The following is a 22,535-nucleotide window of genomic DNA, read 5'->3' on the forward strand; positions in this document are numbered from 1 at the left end:
TCCCTCCCATTTCCCCCATCCTACACACCTGCCCCCACCCGGTGTGTGCGATTCGGCTAGAAATCTCAGAAATGACCATGTTGTCTGAAAGGCACCGTCTTTCCCGTCTGTACGATTCGGATAGAAATCTCAGAAATAACCAGGTTGTCTGAAAGGCACCGTCTTTCCCGTCTGTACGATTCGGCTACAAATCTCAGAATCGAACAGGTTTTCTGAAAGGCAGTCCTTCCCGTCTGTACGATTCGGCTACAAAACTCAGAATCGAACATGTTTTCTGAAATGCACAGTCCTTCCCGTGTGTACGATTCGGATAGAAATCTCAGAAATGACCAGGTTGTTTGAAAGGCACAGTCCTTCCCGTATGTACGATTCGGATAGAAATCTCAGAAATGACCAGGTTGTTTGAAAGGCACAGTCCTTCCCGTGTGTACTATTCGGATAGAAATCTCAGAAATGACCAGGTTGTTTGAAAGGCACAGTCCTTCCCGTATGTACGATTCGGATAGAAATCTCAGAAATGACCAGGTTGTTTGAAAGGCAAAGTCCTTCCCGTATGTACGATTCGGATAGAAATCTCAGAAATGACCAGGCTGTTTGAAAGGCACAGTCCTTCCCGTGTGTACTATTCGGATAGAAATCTCAGAAATGACCAGGTTGTTTGAAAGGCACAGTCCTTCCCGTGTGTACGATTCGGATAGAAATCTCAGAAATGACCAGGTTGTTTGAAAGGCACAGTCCTTCCCGTGTGTACGATTCGGATAGAAATCTCAGAAATGACCAGGTTGTTTGAAAGGCACAGTCCTTCCCGTGTGTACGATTCGGATAGAAATCTCAGAAATGACCAGGTTGTTTGAAAGGCACAGTCCTTCCCGTGTGTACGATTCGGATAGAAATCTCAGAAATGACCAGGTTGTTTGAAAGGCACAGTCCTTCCCGTGTGTACGATTCGGCTAGAAATCTCAAAAATGACCGGGCTTTCACAGACTGACTCCTCTCTATATGCAGAGTTGGAATTACTTTATGGGTTAACATCTTGAAAGGCCCCAGTTGAGGGAAGGTCTCATTTGACAATATCTCTCAGACGGGTAGCTGGAAGGACTGTGCCTTACAATAAATGTGTAGCAGATAATGATTAACGATCTCAAGAGCTTTTATCTTCAAAAGGGATACTGTTGTGGTTGTAATAGTGTTTTATTCAGCCATCACTGTAATACAGGGCAACAATTTACATATTATTATTATTATTATTATTGTGATCATTTTTATGCGCCTAATCTAGATATAGCCCTAGGCGCTTACATATTAATTTCTGCCGTTTGAAATGGAATTTTTTACAGACAGACAGACAAACAGACATTTTTTACACACAATATATAACGCATTCACATCGGCCAGTAAAGCTCAGTAGCCTATTAAGCGAGCATTCACCTTTCACGGCCTTTATTCCAAGTCAAACGGGTATTTGGTGGACATTTTTATCTATGCCTATACAATTTTGCCAGGAAAGACCATTTTGTCAATCGTGGGATCTTTAACGTGCACACCCCAATGTAGTGTACACGAAGGGACCTCGGTTTTTCGTCTCATCCGAAAGACATATATGTCAGGAACTACAAGGGTTAAAGAGATGTAAACGCCAAGGTATCAACATTACTTAGCAATAATCCTGTCGTACTCATGTAAACTGATGCGTTCTGATGGCTTGCTGACTTAAAAGATTGTTAAATAATCTCTGTCTCCATCTCTATCTGTCTGTCTGTCTGTCTGTTTCCATATGTCTGTCTCTCTCTCTATCTCAGTCTTCTTCAGTTTGTCTGTCTGTCTCTGTCTGTCTGTCTGTCTGTCTCTGTCTCTCTGTCTGTCTGTCTGTCTCTGTCTGTCTGTCTGTCTCTCTGTCTCTCTCTGTCTCTCTCTCTCTCTCTCTCTCTCTCTGTGTCTCTCTCTCTGTCTCTCTCTCTGTCTCTCTCTCTCTCTCTCTCTCTCTCTCTCTCTCTCTCTCTCTCTCTCTCTCTCTCTCTCTCTCTCTCTCGCTCTCTCTCGCTCTCTCTCTCTCTCTCGATCGATCGATACACCTTTCCAGCTAATGCAGTTCCGAATGCTTTTCAGCAAATATGAGTGACATGCGAAAATACTTCGAGGAGCGTGTTGAAGAGCGAAAATCACAGGCACACAAAGAAGTAAGTCTCTTACCATCTCTGATTTGTCAGCAGAGATCATTCTTCCGAATATTGGTTGTTGTTGTGGTTGTTGACTCACCTGAGTAATCGATGAGTCAGGCCATAAAAAAAACGTTAAAGCTAGAGCTTTAAAACTTTGCGCACTCGTTATACTTATAGGGTTTGATGATCTCCCACCCCCCGCGGGTTAGGGGGAAGAATTTACCCGATGCTCCCCAGCATGTCGTAAGAGGCGACTAACGGATTCTGTTTCTCCTTTTACCCTTGTTAAGTGTTTCTTGTATAGAATATAGTCAATGTTTGTAAAGATTTTAGTCAAGCAGTATGTAAGAAATGTTAAGTCCTTTGTACTGGAAACTTGCATTCTCCCAGTAAGGTCATATATTGTACTACGTTGCAAGCCCCTGGAGCAATTTTTTTATTAGTGCTTTTGTGAACAAGAACAATTAACAAATGGCTCTATCCCATCCCCCCCCCCCCCCCCCCTTCTTTCCCCGTCGCGATATAACCTTGAATTAACGGTTGAAAACGACGTTAAACACCAAATAAAGAAAGAAAGATGATCTCCCACCATAACCCCAGTCGGGTTGACCCTCGTCAAATGTTAGGGGTCGTGTTCGGGTCATAAAACGAAAACATAATCAATTGATTAAACGTTTTTGAAGCCAGAGCTTTCAGCCTTTACACACTTCTAGAGTCGGATGACCTCCGTACGTGACCCAAGTCTGATTGACCTTTGTAAAAATGTCATGCTCACAGCATGGTCATGTTTGGGTCATACAAACCTAATGTTAGGGTTTTCTCAATTGTTTTTGAAGCTATAGAGCTTTGAAACTGTGCACACCTCTTGGGTTTGATGACCCACATCTGGTTCTTCATCAAGGGTCACAGGGGGCAAGGGGGGAGGGGTGGGGGAGTCGTGTTTTAGGTCATAAAGTGGAAATGTATCAATTTCTTAAACGTAAAGTAATCGATGGGTCTCAGTACTGAGCAGAGTCCGTCCGTGGACAAAAACACTTAACGTTCAGGTTATCTTGGATGTTTTTGAAGCTAGAGCTTTGAAACTTTGCACACTTCTCCTGTTTTATGATCTCAGTCCTGACATGACCCAAGTTTGGTTGACCCTCGTCAAATTTCAAGGTCAGAGCATGAAAATGGTTGCTTGAGTAGATCTATTACACATACTAATAATGTCCACTGACCTATCAAGAAAATATATCTTGACATCGAATTTGATTTGAGGTCACATCTTAGTGTCTGTTTTGTTAAGTCTTGGCTATACTATTGGTATTGACATCATGTTTATAGTGTCAGAAATGAGGTCATACACATATGTTATGTGCCTGTGCGTGTGTGAGTGCGTTAGTGTGTGTGTGTGTGTGTGTGTGTGTGTGTGTGTGTGTGTGTGTGTGTGTGTGTGTGTGTGTGTGTAGATGCGTGGAACGATTCGTGGCATCGGTATTTGTTGAGTGTGTCTCCTCTGTCCTCTGTGTGTATGGGGGTTTTCATCTGCGTGTTTGATTGTTTCCGTGTGCGTGTTTGTGTGTGTGTGTATGTGTACCTCGGTGAACCTCTGCATCTTCATTTTTGAAGTTTTCTCATTCTTTGATAGGGCATGGTGGATTTTCTTGACATCTTCACGCATGCAGGATCTCAGACGTTAAGCTCGGCGACATCTGGTCTTCAGTATCCTACTTATGGTAAATATGAAGGGGAGAAATGCAGAACAGCAATTACAAAAACATTGTGAATGTGGAAGAGTCAATTACAAAAGAGCACGAGGCTCTGTTGGGCTTGTGTCTCTTTCGTTATATTGTATGTGTCCTCTGTGTGTACGGGGCGTTGTCCTCTGTGTGTGTGTGTGTGTGTGTGTGTGTGTGTGTGTGTGTGTGTGTGTGTGTGTGTGTGTACCCATGTTTCCACAGGTTTGGTTGCCTAAATCACCATAAGGCAACCATCCACACGTGGATGGCAACCTAAACTCTGGATGGCAACCTAATTGTGTGGATGGTCGCTTCATTTAACACCGTTAAATTGACTTTTTTGACGGAAAGAATGTCATAACAATGTTCAAAATGACATTCTTTCCGTCCTCTATAGGCGACGAAATAGGTCAAATTTTGTGCATTTTTTAGTGCAAAATTCTTCGATGCCGGAGCGAGTACTGCACCCAGTGCTGTTGTAGTGCAAGTGCACTAGAAAGGCACTGCACCCAGTGCCGCCTCTTAGGTAACCATCCACACTTTAGGTGTGTGTGTGTGCGTGTGTGTGTGTGTGTGTGTGTTTGTGTGTCTTTGTGTGTGTGTGTGTGTGTGTGTGTGTGTGTGTGTGTTTAGTTGTGTGTGTGTGTGTGTGTGTGTGTGTGTGTTTGGTTGAGTGTGTGTTTGGTTGTGTGTGTGTGTGTGTGTGTGTGTGTGTTCACGAGTGCATGCGCGCTTATATATATGTGTGTGTGTGTGTCTGTGTGTGTGTGTGTCTGTGTGTGTGTGTGTGTGTGTGTGTGTGTGTGTGTGTGTAGATGCGTGGAACGGTTGGTGGCATCGGTATTTTTTTTATGTGTCTCCTCCGTTCTGTGTGTGTGTGTGTGTGTGTGTGTGTGTGTGTGTGTGTGTGTGTGTGTGTGTGTGTGTGTGTGTGTGTGTGTAAATGTGTGTGTGTGTGTGTGTGTGTGTGTGTGTGTGTGTGGTTAACGTTACCCAACATTCAGAGTCGCAGTTAAGTTAAGTTTTGATAACAAATACAAAAAAAAATCGAAAGTATCCATAAATTCAACGTTTTTTTTTTAAGCTAGATCTTTAAAACTTCACCCGCTTCTAGATTTTGATGACATCTGGACTTTTAAAGTCACATTGAGGTCGCGTTCAATTCAAACCGTGGGAAATGTTGATAGAGCTAGGGTAGAATATGATTTGTTTCTGATTCATATTTCGTATAACAAAGATGAGTCATGTGAGTATCTGCGCTTCTTTTTACATTTAGTCAAATTTTGACTAAATGTTTTAACATAGATGGGGGAATCGAGACGAGGGTGTGGTGTATGTGTGTGTGTGAGTCTGTGTGTATGTGTAGAGCGATTCAGAGAAAACTATCGGACCGGTCTTCATGAAACTTCACATGACAGTTCCTGGTTATGATATCCCCAGACGTTCTTTTCATTTTTTACAATAAATGTCTCTGATGACGTCATATCCGACTTTTTGTGAAGGTTGAGGCCGCACTGTCACGCATTCATTTTTTAAGCAAATTGATTGAAATATTGGTCAAGCAATCTTCGACGAAGTCCGGACTATGGGATTGGATTTCAACACAGCAGCTTAAAAATTAGTTAATTAGTTTGCTTATTAAAGTTGTCATTAAAATTTAATTTTTACTAACAGATTTTAAAATGATTGCATCGTATTTATCACTTTCTCCTGATTTCAAAAACATATACATATGTCATGTTTATTATAAAAATGTGCTCAGAATGACAGAAAATAGGTTTAAGTAAGTACGCGGAGACGGAGACGAACGTGACCCGTCTCGGTTTTTCGATGTGGTTAGTCGAGACTATCTTAATATAGTCTCGGCGATGACTGTTTTTGGTGTTAATCTGTTACTTTGATGCCGACAGCTTGACTAAATGTTTTGATATCGCTTCACGCGACTTGTTTCTTCTTGTATCCAAATGTAAGCATGCTCTTATTCCAGATAAAATCTTGGACGGGTCAATGGTGTCCTTGAAGAAGATGATTAGATACTTCGGATTTTTGATGATCATTTCACAAAGTTTCAAGTTTGTAGATCTCGGGTGAGTGTTGGCAATCACTCAATGTCAATTCTGGTGCTTTTGAGTCGATTCCCGAATTTGTAACATATTTTTGAAATTCAGACCACTTGAACTGAAATCTCGACACTTTGTGAACTGATTATCCATAATAGATCTTCTTTTTTTCAGGGGGGTCATTCTGTGTCTTGAAGTATAGGTACTCGGCTCGTCATTGTCTATCATTTCTGTGTGTTCAAGCCATGACTCCGGCAGAAATAGTGGGCAACTTGATGCACTGGGTACTGCATGGTCACTCCACAGTGGTCAGTGCCTTGCAGTTCGTCCTGCACATGCTGGCCAGCTTCCCTGACCACCAGCAGCTCATATTTGCTGAGATCAACAAGAACATCATGAATGTAAGCACTCTCATATTTGCTGAGATCGACAAGAACATCATGAATGTAAGAACTCTCCTGCACAAAAGAGTTGGACGATGGTATTGACGATGTTATCGTTGTTTGAAAGCTCATTGAGAACAGTGGCACTGTATGTGTGTGTGTGTGTGTGTGTGTGTGTGTGTGTGTGTGTGTGTGTGTGTGTGTGTGTGTGTGTGTGTGTGTGTGTGTGTGTGTGTGTGTGTGTGTGTGTGTGTGTGTGTGTGTGATTGCGCGCGTGCGTGTGTTCGTTCCAATCTGACGGCATATTTTTTGCTCTGATGGTCTGACGATAGGTACGTGTCTAATTGATTTGTGTAACTTGTTCAAAATATGTTTAAACAACACAGATGGTGGTGTCTTAGTGGAGGGCTGTTGTTGTTGTTGTTGTTGTTGTTGTTGTTGTTGTTGTTGTTGTTGACACTGCTGCTGGTGACGCTGCTGCTGATGTTGATGCTGCTGATGTTGATGCTGCTGATGTTGATGCTGCTGATGTTGATGCTGCTGATGTTGATGCTGCTGATGCTGATTGATTGTGTGCTCTGTTCAATTTGAATCGTCCTGATTGCCATCCCGCACTGATATGATGATGAATATTCTTTTACACAGACGAGCGAATTTCTTTTTTTGTTTTTATTGCGCGCAGGCAGAGCCGACTTTTGAAGAACTGAGCAGGCTCAAATTCATGGACTTGGTCATCAAAGAAGTCCTGAGGATCTTCTCGCCAGTGCAAGAGTGAGTCAATTAGTTTTAGTGGTTCTGCGTGTGATTAACGCGATGTTCTGTGAAGTGAAATAGCATGGTTTTTGTGTGCACCGCAACACCATGACAAGGGTGTTGGATGTTGTCAGCAGTCGGTGAAACGCGCAAACGGATTCCAAAACTCCGAAAACGTTGCCGTCATTTTGACAAAGTAGCCGAACTTTGTCACGTTGTGGATAATTATTATAAAACTGCATGCGTCTGCCTGTGTCTCTAAGTATCTGCTTGTGTCTTCCAGTGTCGGCATGTGTCTCTCAGTGTCTGCCTGCGTCTCACAGTGTCTGCATGTGTCTCTCAGTGTCTGCCTGTGTCTTTCAGTGTCTGTATGTGTCTCACAGTGTGTGCATGTGTCTCTCAGTGTCTGCCAGTGTCCGCCTGTGTCTCCAAGTGTCTGCTGTGTCTTTCAGTATCTGCCTGTGTCCGTCTATGTCTCTCGATGTCTCCCTGTGTCTCTCATTGTCTGCCTGTCTCCCTGTGCCTGCTTCTGTCTCTCAGTGTCTGCCTGTGTCTCTCAGTGTCTCTCCGTGTCTGCCTGTGTCTCTCATTGTCTACATATGTGTCTCTCAGTGTCTGCCTGTGTCTGTCTCTGTCTCTGTTTTTATCTCCGTTTGTCTGTGTCTCTCAGTGTCTGCCTATGTCTGTCTGTGTCTCTGTTTTTGTCTCCGTCTGTCTGTGTCTCTCAGTGTCTGCCTGTGTCTGTCTCTGTCTTTGTCTCCGTGTGTCTCTCAGTGTCTGCCTTTCTCTGTCTTTGTCTTCGTTTATCTGTCTCTCTCAGTGTCATCCTGTGTATGTCTGTGTCTCTGTCTTTGTCTCCCAGTGTCTGCCTGTGTCTGTGTCTGTATGTGTCTATGTTTTTGTCTGTGTTTCTTTGTGCTTCTTTCTTTCCTTGCTCATTGACAATCGCTTTTGGTATGTTCTGACAGGATCTGGCGTCAGGCGAAGACTGAAATCGAGACGGAGCATCTGACCATTCCTGCCAAAGCTGAAATATTGATCCCAAAATATATCATTCACAGTGATAGTGATTACTTCTTTGAACCAGATCTTTTCGAACCAGAGAGGTTCGTTGACAGTTTATGTTTTTATCATATCTTATCGTACCAGAGTATGCCCTGTTTTTGTGCGGGCCAGATCCTTTTGATTCAGAGAAACAGGCAGTCAAATAATATGTAGGCCAGGTCGTTTCGAACCAAGCCAATCTAGACTGCCATACTTAAGATCGTTGCATTTTAATGGCGAAGTCCCGCGCCCACGACCAAGCTACTCATCAAGTTTAAGGTCAATCGGTGCTTTAACACCGGTGAACTGAATGCGGACAGAGGGACTGGCAGAAAAACTGACAGACATAGGGAAGCTTACACACTTCCCCGCAACGGGGGGTGTAATACCTGCGTCAAACTAGTCAGATTGACACAAGTTAGCGTGATTTTAGTCAACTCTCCAGTTTTATGGAAGGTGAGTCGTCTGAGTGGAAGGTTTGTCTATCTCCCTATCAGCAAGTTTGAACCTTCCTATAATGAAACCAGGCAATCCTGAATTCCGATAGACTTCCTGATTTTCCACCATCCAGGAGGTAAATATACCATATAGACAGAGATAGACTTCCTGATTTTCCACCATCCAGGAGGTAAATATCACATATAGACAGAGATAGACTTCCTGATTTTCCACCATCCAGGAGGTAAATATCCCATATAGACAGAGATAGATTTCCTGATTTTCCACCATCCAGGAGGTAAATATCACATATAGACAGAGATAGACTTCCTGATTTTCCACCACCCACGAGATAGATATCCCAAAGAAAGATAAACTTCCTGATTTCACACAAATGAAGAGGTAAGTATCCCATATACAGAGATAGACTTCCTGATTTCCCATCACCCACGAGATAAATATCCCATAGAAAGAGATAGACTTCCTGATTTCCCACCACCCACGAGATTAATATCCCATAGAAAGAGATAGACTTCCTGATTTCACACAAATGAAGAGGTATGTATCCCATTAAAAAGAAATAGACCTCTTGATTTCCCATCACCCATGAGGTAAATATCCCATACAAAGAGATAGACTTCCTGATTTCACACCACCCATGAGGTAAATATCCCATAGAAAGAGATAGACTTTCTGATTTCACACCACCCATGAGATAAATATCTCATAGAAAGAGATAGACTTTCTGATTTCACACCACCCATGAGATAAATATCCCATAGACAGAGATAGACTTCCTGATTTCCCACCACCAATGAGGTAAATATCCCATAGACAGAGATAGACTTCCTGATTTCACACCACCCATGAGGTAATTATCCCATAGAAAGAGATAGACTTCCCGATTTCCCACCACCCAGCAGGTAAATATTCCATTGATAGAGATAGACTTCCTGATTTAGAGGTAAATATCCCATAGGAAGAGTTAGATTTCCTGATTTCACACCACCCATGATGTCACATAAAAAGAGTTAGACTTCCTGATTCCCACCATCTAGCAACCAAATATGTCATGGAAAAAGATAGTCGTCCGGATTTTTCTTTCATCCAGGAATAAAATCTCAGATAAATTTAAAATAAAGCTAGACGTCCTGATGTTCCCACCATCTAAGAGATAAAGATCCCAAAATATTTTTAGATTTCCTTACTTCCAAACCGAATACAAGGTAAACACCAAATGGAAAGACTTGGACAAAATCAGGTTTCCTTGGCTTAACCTCTGAGCAAATGTTTCTGATCTTGAACTTTCTCCGCTGAATCTCAAGGCTAACTGGAATCTGCGCTGAGTGTTCTACTCTCAAATATGCTCCCCGTTCTTGCCTGTATTCACTAGGTACCTGGCCAAGGCCTCCGTGCACAGGTCTGAGCTGTTCCTGACGTTTGGCAGCGGGCCCCGGACGTGCATTGGGTACGAGCTGGCCCTGCTGCAACTCAAGATAGCCCTCGTGCACATCGTCCGCAAGGTCAAGCTCATGCGCGCACCCAGCGAATACAACATTCAGGACTCCTACATGAAGGATTGCCAGGTGACAGCTTCCCTGCGCTTAGAACTGTACCCACGGAATACGCGCGATATAAGCCTCATATTGATTGATTGATTGGGTTTCGCTTACTGTAGAGGTGTGTGTGTGTGTGAGTGTGTGTGTGTGTGTATGTGTGTGTGTGTGTGTGTGTGTTGGGGGTCGGGTATGTGTGTGTGTGTGTTTGGTTGTGTGCGTGTGTGTGTGTGTGTGTGTGTGTGTGTGTGTGTGTGTGTGTGTGTGAGAGAGAGAGAGAGAGAGAGAGAGAGAGAGAGAGAGAGAGAGAATGAAATTGTGCTAGCGTGCGTGAAACCGTGAAAATCGTGCAGTTCGAAGCAACTCAACCCTGTGGAGGCACGGGCCCAGAAATCCATGGAGGAGGATAGAGATAGATGAGTGGTGGGGAATGTCTTCCTGTCTGGACCAAATGTATCTGCACTGTTATCAGCATCTCTTATTCTCGGCGTGTTTTCGTCCATATGAAATCCTCGAGCGCATTTAAAATCTGTAGACGTCTTCGTTTGCGAGTTGCATATGGAAAGGATGTCAACTTGCAAATATGTATTCTACATTTTGTTCTCTCTGTTCAGCTCAAGGGTGGCCTATCGGTGACGGATGAAGGAATTCTGAGGCCTATGAAGCCGCTACGCCTGTTAATGGAACCGCGACGTCCTCAAGATGTGTTCAAACTCAAGCCAGTAAGATTCTATTCGGCTTGTTTTCCTTGCGGGTTTTTTCAACTGATGTTTCCGATGTTAGTTTTTGGAAAATATAGTTTGTATTGTGTGTCTTCACCTCTCTTCCCTTCAAGCTACTCCTCTGCCTGCATTTGAGAGAACCAAAATGAGCCTGCGAGTCGAACAGTACTCTGAACAGACAATAAATCACCAGCTGATTCAGCCTATGTTTTTGGCTGCTTTATATTGCAATCAATGTCAAACTGCCTGAATGGCGGAGTAAAAACAGTCATACACATAAAAACCCACTCGTGCAAAAACATGAATGAACGTGGGAGTTTCAGCCCACGAACGAGAAGAAGAAGAAGAAGAAGAAGAAGAAGAAGAAGAATATAACTTGGAATCACAAACAAATCGTAATTCAACCAATCCGATCTCGGGACCGGTAACCACAAAGTTGGGTACTTTCTCTGTAAAATCAGTCGTGATATCAGTTGACCATGTGTACTTGATTTTGATCTAATCTGACGTTTTTTTTCCTTTTCTTCGCATCTCTCTTGAAATACATTCTTCTTTGTGTGTTTGGTGACGTGCAGAAGTCCGGGGCACAAACAGCGACGACAGCAGCAGGCGCGGGGGGGAAGGAGATGGACATGCTGAAGGACAAGGCAGTCCACTTCAATCGCGGGGGAAGCGGCGTCTCGTCTGCCGAGAGCAGTCACTCCATCCCCTCCACAGATTCCTCGCCCGCCCAGACTCCGGACCCGCGCGACTCCTCTCCTGGCAGCATAACCAGCGCGTCGGGCGGGATGTCTTCCAGTCGTTTGAGTGCGACCTCCACCACGTCTGAGAAAGGCAGTGGGGAGTTCGGTCCCTCGCTGGATGATTTGCTGTGGTGAGTATAGCGTGGATGGATGGATGGATGGATGAATAGGCAGATGAACAGACGGACAGACACACACACAGACAGACAGATCGACAGACAGGCAAGTAGATAAGTAGATGAAAGGAGGGAGGGTGGGTCGGAAAGATAGATAGAGGGAGAGTCAGTCGAATATTTACAGAAGCGCAAAATCACAGACGCATGCGTATACAGAACTTACAAAACAAATGAGTAGGACTTCATAAGAGGGAAAGAGAAAGAGAGGGAGAGGCAGATTAGCAGAGAGACATACAAAAACAACCAGAAAGAATATAATCAAAATCAACAGACAGAGAGTGTGACAGATAGAACTATCGCGAATTGGCTGCAGCTCCTTACGCAGGTCTTCCCATGTTACAGGAAGGAATCCAAAGCAGGGACCGCCAAATCAAAATCAGATCAGTTCTACGATGCCGTTGAAGCCGACTCCAAAGTGGACCACGGTCACCTCGCCGCTTCGAGCGAAGCCGTTCCCTCAGAGGGGACGTCGGACGAAGGCGACAAGAAAAAGAAGAAAAAGAAGAAGAAGAGCAAGTCAGAAGAAGAAGAACCGGCTGGAGGAAGCAAGACAAAACTGGCAGAAAAAGCCAACGCCGCAGGGAGCCAGGATAACTTGGAGGGGGGCGACGGGAAGAAACACAAGAAGAAAAAGAAGAAGGGGTTGCTGGACGACGATGAGCCAGAAGAAGCTGGAGGCAAGCAGGCAGCGAAGTCCGTGTCCAAAGAGGCGGTGGGTGAGGAAGGGTCCAAGAAGAAGAAAAAGAAGAAGAAGGGGTTTCTGGACGACAGTGGGCCGGAAGAAGCTGGAGGCGAGCAGGCAGCCAGGTCCGTATCCAATGAGGCAGTGGGTAAGCAAGGGTCCAAGAAGAAAGACAAAAAGAAGAAGGGGTTTCTGGACGATCAGGAAGAATTGGAGCCACAGTCCGTCGTATCAAAAGGAGCTTCAAGTACTGGCCTTTCAGGTGAGTTACAAGTGTAAAAGATCCGTTGTGTGTTCTGTTCTTTTCAGGTATCGACCTTCGGAAACAAAATGAGGCCAGGAGGGAAAGCCAAGTTGGTGAAGATCCAGAAAACAAAAATAGCATGACATAGTCAAACAAACACAAAGAAATCGCGTGTAAAACAACCATGCTTATAATAAGGACAGGACAACTATAGAAAATCCAGGTTTCCCATTGTAAACTTCACGACCTTTTGCCCTATGCAAGGGTATTTGGGTGTCTACAGACGAATCAACTATTGCATCTGTAGTGCAATCTACGACTCTGCTGTAAATGTTCACACAGATGAAGGCTTGATAAGATATGGATGTCTGCATGGCGGCACTTTTATTAAGACAATTGGAACCCCTAGATGATAACATTTGTTATATAGAATTGTGTTTAATTTCAAGATATGCAGACTCCAGAGGAATAACTTCGGAAGTATCTGAAACGACGTGTTCTTCAAAATGAATCTATATATATATATATACGACTAGTGTCTGTCTGTCTGTCTGTTCGCGATGCACGTTCAAAGTTCTCGGTGGATCTTTTTCAAATTTGGACACCGTATTCAGCTACACCCCGGACACAAGCTCATCGATGAGATATTTCAACACGTGCTCTCAGCGCGCAGCGCTGTGCGCGCTGAACTGATTTTTTTTGTGTGTGTTTTTTTGTTGTCGGGATCCACTACCAGTAACTCTTCCTTATCTTCTCCAGTGTTTTCAGCCGCGATTATCTCCCTTCCTCCGTGTGGTGTCAATCCATATTCCCGTTACTACGTTACTATTTTTAGAAGGTCACTGCACGTTACTATTTTTAGAAGGTCTCCAGTGTTATGCGCGTTTATCTCCTTTCCTTCGTGCGCCGGCGAAGCCGGCGTACACCCGGCAAAGCCGGTCCCAGGCGCAGCCTGGTATTCGGCTCTACTTCTTCCCGGCGAAGCCGGTACCCGGCGAAGCGGGTAATCATCTAGTATATATATATACGACTAGTGTCTGTCTGTCTGTCTGTTCGCGATGCACGTTCAAAGTTCTCGGTGGATCTTTTTCAAATTTGGACACCGTATTCAGCTACACCCCGGACACAAGCTCATCGATGAGATATTTCAACACGTGCTCTCAGCGCGCAGCGCTGTGCGCGCTGAACTGATTTTTGTTTTGTTTTTTGTCGGGATCCACTACCAGTAACTCTTCTTATCTTCTCCAGTGTTTTCAGCCGCGATTATCTCCCTTCCTCCGTGTGGCGTCAATCCATATTCCCGTTACTACGTTACTATTTTTAGAAGGTCACTGCACGTTACTATTTTTAGAAGGTCTCCAGTGTTTTGCGCGTTTATCTCCTTTCCTTCGTGCGCCGGCGAAGCCGGCGTCCCAGGCGCAGCCTGGTATTCGGCTCTATTTTCTTCCCGGCTAAGCCGGTACCCGGCGAAGCGGGTAATCATCTAGTAACTGATATATATACTTCCTAGGAAACACAAATGAAATTCTTTTGTGCTGTTGATGTATGTATTATTTTGCTGAGGTATTTGGCTAATATGAAACTGCCAAAAAAGGCTGTTATTTTTATACTCAAAACGTAAAAGGCTTTCCAGAAATGCCTAATCATTTCAAAATCCACCTTCTTGTGGGCGCGCTTTGAGCTTTTTGCATTATATTTTCAACGAAAAAGACATAATCATACAATGAAAAACTCTTCAATTTGATTATGTTTATTAATCTTATACGCTGCATGACCATTGTTAATGTTCTATCTTCTGCAAAAGGCAGGGTAGAGTAGGGCAAAACACGATTTGAACCAGTGGCAATTTCTGTTTAATGTGTTTGAAACCCCTCGGGTGTGGACCAGGCGTTCTGTGTAATCCAGGTTAAAAAGCTCCAGAAAACAGGTTTGAAAGATTTATATCCGTATGGGCAAGCTCGGTGATACTTTGGTCATGTAAGCTTTCTCCCAACCGCTAAACAAAGAACGTAAGAAGTTTCCGGTCAAGTGAACACGTTTTTTTATTTACCGGCACGAAAACACTCATTAACTTAACAGAATTAAATCAGACAAAACTGAAGAGGTTTTCAAACAAAAGCAAAGTCACAAACCAAAGAAACCTCCAGTAAACCTCTTCAGAATGCCATAACCTAGGGGTTCCAAATGAAACAGTAAAGTGCTGTCCAGGGGCGGATCACATCATTTATAAGGGGGGGGGGGGGGTCCAAATTTCTTTTAGGGACAGATCGACGACGCAAAGCGCCCCCCCCCCCCCCCCGGAAAATGTTGATAAAAACAAGGAAAATGGAGCAATCTGGTGCAAGCCAAGACACTTCTCCTAATACACGTTCAAAAATTTAATTTAAGAAGCAAATTTGGATCAAAACAAGGAAATTGACCGATCCGGTGCAACCTGAGCCAACAGACTACCCAACTACCTTCCAAAACCGTCATTTAGAAGACAAAGGCCGGCTCCTAGGTGGGTCCTGGGGTATGCCCCCCCGGGAAAATGTTGATAAAAACAAGGAAAATTGACCAATCTGGTGCAATCTGAGCCATTGTTTTTTTCGTTATTTTTCAAATTTATTGCACACACACAAAAATTCCATTCAAAAAAATTTAGGCTGAGGGAGGGGGGGGCGGAAACCCCGTAAACCCCCCCTTGGATCCGCCCCTGCTGTCTATCAGGTGTTCACATCCAGTTGGCCTCTAACCCGTGTTGCCTTCTGCGGACAATGTGATTATAAACACTACAGTTTGCCTACTAATGATAATCCGATTCGTCTCTTTCAGAGACCAGTGAATCAAAAAAAGAAGCAAAGAAACGCAAAATAGAAGAGAGAAAGCGCCCAAAACCTGAAATACATCTAAATCATACATCCAAAAAAGAACCGAACAAGCTGCAGACAGGAGGACACCAAGGAATTTTTCTTTCCGAATCGGACGATAGCCTATCTCCGCATCATTTAGATCTGGACACAGTGTTGCGTAAAATCTCCTCTTCCTCGGCATCGTCGGGGAGCGAGGGTGTGTCAATAGAGGTCCCCGTTGTCCCCAGAGCAGGGAGTCACCACGAGCCTTCCTATTCTCAGACAGACAGATCAGGCGTCAAGGAGAAAAGACAAGCCTCCGCAAAACAAATAACCAGCGAGGAGCGCGTTGTTCAGAATCTGTCCAAAGTGTTGCAAGAACTCTCACATTCCCTGATCTGTCCAAACTTTTAACTGAGGACACTTCAAGTGCGTCTAACCTCCCCGAATCGCATCTGTTTTTTCCTCATGCGACATCAGAACTGGACGATGGGGAGTCAATTCCAAGCGATCACAGCGGTCTCCCCGAAACGCTACGATCGTTTCAGTCCGTGTCTTCTTCACCTTTGTCTTCGCGCTCGCCCCAAAGTTACACAGCGGGTAACGAATTAGAGCAGCATGATCTGGAAGAAACTAAGAAGAAAAAGAGGAAAAGTACTACTGAACGTAAACTGAGCGATGTCTACTTGCACTCTTTTGGTAAAGATCCTGCTAGTAAATCTGCTGCAACCAATTCAAGGAGGTGTCAGATAGTTAAACTCGTGGTGGGGTTAAAGACACGTTTAAGGCAAACTCTGTTGTCCCATCTGCTTCTGAACAGAAGGATAGATCCAGCTATCGAGATCCATCTCTTGCGAAGACAGCTATGTCCGACGTTCAGTCAAGACAACAAAAGCAAGACGATAGTATGGAGAAGAAGAATGGAAGAATAACGAAAACTGTGGAGCAAGAACCTGGTGGTGGAGGTGCGGGTACTTTGATGTCAGGAGTCGTCGGCCAATATTCCCCTCTTTCATCACCACCCGGAGAGGTGTCAGACCGTGAGGATGAGACCAACTCTGACTCCGACCTAACGGAGCTCACCTTGCCGTTTGCTGACTATTCGCTCAAAGACGAGCCAAGCTCTCCGTATAAAATAGAGGAGAGGAAGAAGAACAAGTTAAAGAAAGACGAGCAAAGACACGAATCACAGACGGATGAGATAGGCAGCAGGGTCTCGCATCCCTGCGATCTGCCAGCAGTTCTTAACAAGACCTCTCGCTATTCCAGCGCGGCGAGTTCTCGGGATCTGTTTTTTCTTGTGTCCAGTGATGAGTCGTTTCGTTCAAATGCTTCTGCGTCTGTGAGGGAGTCAAGCCACGCAGAACCCTCTCAAACAGGGGTGGATGAATCAGAAACCGATGACCACGAGAGAGCCTCGCAGGTGAGAAATGCGTCAGAGGTGTCCTGGGAGTTCTCTGCAACAGGGCCAAGTGTACCAGACAAAAAGCCCCGTGATCAGCGAGACTCCTCTCTTTCGCAGACGGACGAGTCAGACCCTTGGGGAAAGCAGCATGACCCCCAGCATTGGGAAAAGGACGCCAAAGAAAAGATAAGCCCTCACAGACTGATGATCTTGTCCCGTCCTGTCGACATGTCGGAAGTGTTCGGAAAGCCGTCGGCCCTTGAGATCCCGGCATATGAGTCCACATACTCATATCCCTCAGACGCAAGCCGCGAACATTGCAAAGAAGAGGAAGAAGAGAGAAATATTTTTCAGATTTCTCAGACCTCAGTCTCGGTCGGGAACTCATACGACTAATTCCACTTCATCCAAAACGTCTGCACGCTCCATTACCTCACATCCAACCACGAGAACCTCATATCAAACCACGAGTATGCAAAGAGACGAAGACGAAGAAGATGAGGATGCTGACTAGAAAAGGATGGAGTATGGTGGCTCTAGCCACTGTCGATGGCTCTAGCCTCACGTTTTCAAGATTTGGTGTATGTACTATCATGTCAGAACAGGGGATGGTCCACATCAGGAGCCGGTCCATATTAGGGGCCCTTAGCTTCCCCTTCTACACATTGCAAATATAGCTTTAGAATAGCCAACTTGCACAATACCCCGCTTGGATAGCTCTCCGGTGCGAGAGGTACGGAAGGTTCCCTTCCCTGCGGGCAAACTTTTTGCTCTCAAGAGTTATCATTCCTTCCACACGCTACAATCACTGATATAAACAATGGCTACCAAACAGTAGAATTTGCATTCGATTGCAAGTACCAAAGTTGCAAAATTACCTCAAAGAAAGAAAAGTACAATATTCAGGATACAAGAAACTGCAGCTGATACAGTAATTGAACAGATAACGGAGTACCGGGATAGCACGTAATTTTGACGTCGAAGAGAATTCAGCCATCGCTTTATAAGCGCTGGTCTTCTCTGGCTTGTGTTTAAAAAAAAAACTCGATCGCCTTTCCTTTGTGTACGGGCCATGCTTTGAACGAACTTTAGGATTATTCTTGCGGCTATCATTGCTGCAACCCACTGCCGCACAGTGCAAATACACCATTTTCAAGGCGAAGTATCTGCACTGAAACGCAACCTCTCACAGAGCTCTCAAAACATGCCCGAAGTTTGAGGCGGATCTCGCAAGGCCACGCAAGGTAACGCAGATTCATCGCGCGACTTCGCGACGCTGGCTAATAGTGCAATTCGCCTATTATGATTAAAGCTGGTTGTAGTCACGGTACACAAAAGGTTTGCGGGCATGATATATCTTTTCTTCAGTCCTTTACCCAATCCAGAGATCTCCCCTTTATCCATTTTATTTTTTCTCTCTCCCAGTGTTTCTTTCCTTCTTTTCTCTGTTTCACTCTTTTGTTTAGATTAGTGTTAGTTTAGCTTTTTCATAAATGTGTACTTTTACATCTTTTTTTCCTTTCTTTCTTATCTATATTCATGGTAATTTATCCCTATTTTTTTGGTTTTGGTAGAATCCGAAGGAGGAAAGGAAAAGAAGAAAAAGAAGAAGAAAGATAAAGGTGCAGACGGTACTTCTGGCGGCGAAAATCTGGCAGCCACCTCGGGAGACGAAGCAGCCGAAGGCGATGGGAAAAAGAAGAAAAAGAAAAAGAAGGACAAAGAAGAAGAGGGAGAGAAGGGCGGGGATGCACCGGCCACCAGCGCCGATGATGCGGGCGAAGAAGGAGGGAAGAAAAAGAAGAAAAAGAAAACGGAGAAAGACGGCGTAAAGAATGAGGATGCACCGGCCACCAGCGCCGATGGTGCGGGCGAAGAAGGAGAGAAGAAAAAGAAGAAAAAGAAAAAGGACAAAGACGGCGTAAAGAGTGGGGATGCACCGGCCACCAGCGGCAATGATGCGGGCGAAGAAGGAGGGAAGAAAAAGAAAAAGGACAAAGACGGCGATGATGCGGGCGAAGAAGAAGGGAAGAAAAAGAAGAAAAAGAAAAAGGAGATAGACGGCGAAAAGAGTGGGGATGCACCGGCCACCAACGGCGATGGTGCGGGCGAAGAAGAAGGGAAGAAAAAGAAGAAAAAGAAAAAGGACAAAGACGGTGAAAAGAGTGGGGATGCACCGGCCACCAGCGGCGATGATGCGGGCGAAGAAGGAGGGAAGAAAAAGAAAAAGGACAAAGACGGCGATGATGCGGGCGAAGAAGAAGGGAAGAAAAAGAAGAAAAAGAAAAAGGAGATAGACGGCGAAAAGAGTGGGGATGCACCGGCCACCAACGGCGATGGTGCGGGCGAAGAAGAAGGGAAGAAAAAGAAGAAAAAGAAAAAGGACAAAGACGGCGAAAAGAGTGGGGATGCACCGGCCACCAGCGGCGATGATGCGGGCGAAGAAGGAGGGAAGAAGAAAAAAAAGAAAAAGAAAGACGGTGAAAAGAGTGTGGATGAGACTGGTGGATCTGGCGAATTGCCCGCCGAGGGAGAAGAAGGAGGCGAGAAGAAAAAGAAAAAGAAAATAAAGAAAGACGGTGAAAAGAGTGGGGATGAGGCTGGTGGATCTGAGGGACAGGAAGGAGACGAGAATAAAAAGAAGAAAAAGAAAAAGAAGGACACAGATGGAGATCCACCAGACGAAGGAGGCTCCCCTAACAACGCTGAAGGAGGAGAAGGTGCAGGGGGTGAGAAAAAGAAGAAGAAGAAGAAAGACAAGGAAGGCAAAGGAGAGGAAGCAGCAGGAGACCAGGAAGCAGGCGACGGGGGAGAGAAGAAAAAGAAAAAGAAGAAAAAGTAGGAGGCATAAACTGATTCCAACATAGTTATCTCTTACAAGTAGGCAAAACTTTCGAGGAAGAAAACATGATGTTGATATACTCTAAACAGCATTTCCACAGGTTTTGTTTAGGAGGCAGAAATTCCCGATACATACCAAAAAATGTCCCCGTAATAGACAAATACTTTGTGTGTGTTGTCCTAAAAGGGAGAGAGCAGTTTTACATTTCTGTATGGCCTGACATTGTTTGCTTTGGGCACATGCATTTTACCCTTTGAAATGGACTCAAAGGAAGACCGTTGAATAAAATATAATCGTCTTTCTCAAGAAAACTAAATATTTGACCTCATGCACGACGTTAATTCAGAAAACATCAAAGAATCAGCCCCACTGCACAGTGAAAAACAAAGAAATGCAAGTCCAGTTTGACAAAAAGAAGTATACTACAAAGTGGGGATCCTCGTCTTAGCCTTTATCTCTTTTCTTTCTTTACAAAAAGTCACATGAATGTAACCCCAGAGTGAGTGTATCACTAGGAACTTACGATTCTCATCGAAACCATGCCCTCCTCCTACACCCCCACCCCCCAACCAACACCCCCGCCCCCTTCTTCCTCCCTTTCCCAGTTGTACAAAAGCCCTAAGAATGTAACCCCTAAACAACACTGAAGATTCTCACCTCCTATTGTCGTTCAAAAATTCACATGGATTTTCGCCACTCACGACAGGGTGAAGTTGAGCATTACCCCTGTTTTGTTGTCAGACAGGGTAAAGTTGAGCATTACCCTTGTTTTGTTGTCAGACAGGGTAAAGTTGAGCATTACCCCTGTTTTGTTGTCAGACAGGGTAAAGTTGAGCATTACCCTTGTTTTGTTGTCAGACAGGGTAAAGTTGAGCATTACCCCTGTTTTGTTGTCAGACAGGGTAAAGTTGAGCATTACCCCTGTTTTGTTGTCAGACAGGGTAAAGTTGAGCATTACCCCTGTTTTGTTGTCAGACAGGGTAAAGTTGAGCATTACTCCTGTTTTGTTGTCAGACAGGGTAAAGTTGAGCATTACCCCTGTTTTGTTGTCAGACAGGGTAAAGTTGAGCATTACCCCTGTTTTGTTGTCAGACAGGGTAAAGTTGAGCATTACCCCTGTTTTGTTGTCAGACAGGGTAAAGTTGAGCATTACCCCTGTTTTGTTGTCAGACAGGGTAAAGTTGAGCATTACTCCTGTTTTGTTGTCAGACAGGATAAAGTTGAGCATTACCCCTGTTTTGTTGTCAGACAGGGTAAAGTTGAGCATTACCCCTGTTTTGTTGTCAGACAGGGTAAAGTTGAGCATTACCCCTGTTTTGTTGTCAGACAGGGTAAAGTTGAGCATTACCCCTGTTTTGTTGTCAGACAGGGTAAAGTTGAGCATTACCCCTGTTTTGTTGTCAGACAGGGTAAAGTTGAGCATTACCCCTGTTTTGTTGTCGGACAGGGTAAAGTTGAGCATTACCCCTGTTTTGTTGTCAGACAGGGTAAAGTTGAGCATTACTCCTGTTTTGTTGTCAGGCGGTCGAGGAATGGAAAAACTCCAGGAGAAAATCGGTCACGTTCTCTCTTGAATTGCCATTCTAGTCGCTGCTTAAGATTTGACTGCTGGCAGTGGAATTTATCGTCTGCCATTTAAGAAGTTCTCCAACACCAGGTCAGAGTCACAGATTTGAAATAGTATGCCGGACAGTTCAGGACAAAACACAAGAAATAAAAAAAACGCTTTCCCCCGACAGATTTAGATGATGTATCTTTTAAACGCTTTGACATCTTTACTTAATTGATATCACACTTCGCACTTGATGTTGCATAGGAATTGCTGTTCACGAGTGTGTGACTATAACTTGAAATTCAAACAATCGCTAAACGAAGTGGTTCATCTGCATTCATATGCTGGAGAACCGGTGTTGGAAATAATTATGTCTAGTTAAATAAATATAGTCAGGTTACTTTACATTTGGAAATAAGACTTTTTTTATCTCGAATTGTATGCCTGCAAAATATTGGCTGGCTTAGTTGATACTAGTCATCAAATGTAATGGATATGAAGAGAACGAAAGTCCTGAATAAGAACAGTATGGGCCTATTGTTTGAACGTTCTGCACGTCTGGCATACTTATTTCAGGTTCTGAGGCTTTGACTTGAAGTCGGACAGCCCCTTTTAGCCAAGAAGTCCGTATGAAACTACATTTGTGTTTACTTTTTATGCTTGCTATGTGGTCTTTTGATAAACTTGCCCCAATTACAAAGCGCGGGAAGTCGCCTATTTCAGAGTTGTAACACTCGTATCCGTAAACAATCTGTACAGAGTACGGAAAACATCAGCTAAACCGAACAGGACCCCATTAAATCCAAGTATTTTTCCTTCTACTTCGTGTTTTTCATTAAATAAAAACGCATAGACGAAGGGGCAAATCCATACGGATACTCGTTTTAAATAGATGCTTAAATTAAGTGCATTTTCACAAAAGAAAATAGAGAATTGTACCACTGGAACATATGTACCGAATTCTGAACCTTATTGTACGTTTTAATAAAAATTACTTTACGACAAATCATTTTTCTCAGCACATAATACTTTGAAAGACTGCGGGCATGTTCTGACTTCAGGTCAAAAGTCAGCTTTCATTTGAAAAAGCTTCAACTTGGCACACAAAATATTGCAACATGTATTTTGTATGTACTCCAACAAATTGGGTTTATTCATTCAAACTTTCTATGCTGTAAAAGGCAAGTGGCTTGGCTATCTGGTACACTTTCAGAGTAATCATTA

General features: G+C 44.1%; 1 protein-coding gene across 5 annotated transcripts in view; it reads left to right on the top strand.

The window, feature by feature from the left end:
- LOC138959466 (ribosome-binding protein 1-like) overlaps positions 1 to 22,320 on the top strand; it is a 39,854-nt gene extending 17,534 nt beyond the window's left edge. For all 5 annotated transcript variants that reach the window (XM_070330969.1, XM_070330967.1, XM_070330968.1 and 2 more), the window contains 10 exons: positions 2,107 to 2,177; positions 3,790 to 3,877; positions 6,184 to 6,341; positions 7,006 to 7,094; positions 8,045 to 8,182; positions 9,952 to 10,144; positions 10,729 to 10,836; positions 11,412 to 11,710; positions 12,098 to 12,699; positions 18,492 to 22,320. In XM_070330969.1, coding sequence (XP_070187070.1) covers positions 2,107 to 2,177; positions 3,790 to 3,877; positions 6,184 to 6,341; positions 7,006 to 7,094; positions 8,045 to 8,182; positions 9,952 to 10,144; positions 10,729 to 10,836; positions 11,412 to 11,710; positions 12,098 to 12,699; positions 18,492 to 19,759 — 3,014 coding nt within the window. In that variant the 3' untranslated portion in view covers positions 19,760 to 22,320. The remainder of the gene's footprint in view (positions 1 to 2,106; positions 2,178 to 3,789; positions 3,878 to 6,183; positions 6,342 to 7,005; positions 7,095 to 8,044; positions 8,183 to 9,951; positions 10,145 to 10,728; positions 10,837 to 11,411; positions 11,711 to 12,097; positions 12,700 to 18,491) is intronic.
- The last annotated feature ends 215 nt before the right edge of the window (positions 22,321 to 22,535 follow it).

Source organism: Littorina saxatilis, linkage group LG2 (assembly GCF_037325665.1).
Source record: "Littorina saxatilis isolate snail1 linkage group LG2, US_GU_Lsax_2.0, whole genome shotgun sequence".
Lineage (NCBI taxonomy): Eukaryota > Metazoa > Mollusca > Gastropoda > Littorinimorpha > Littorinidae > Littorina > Littorina saxatilis.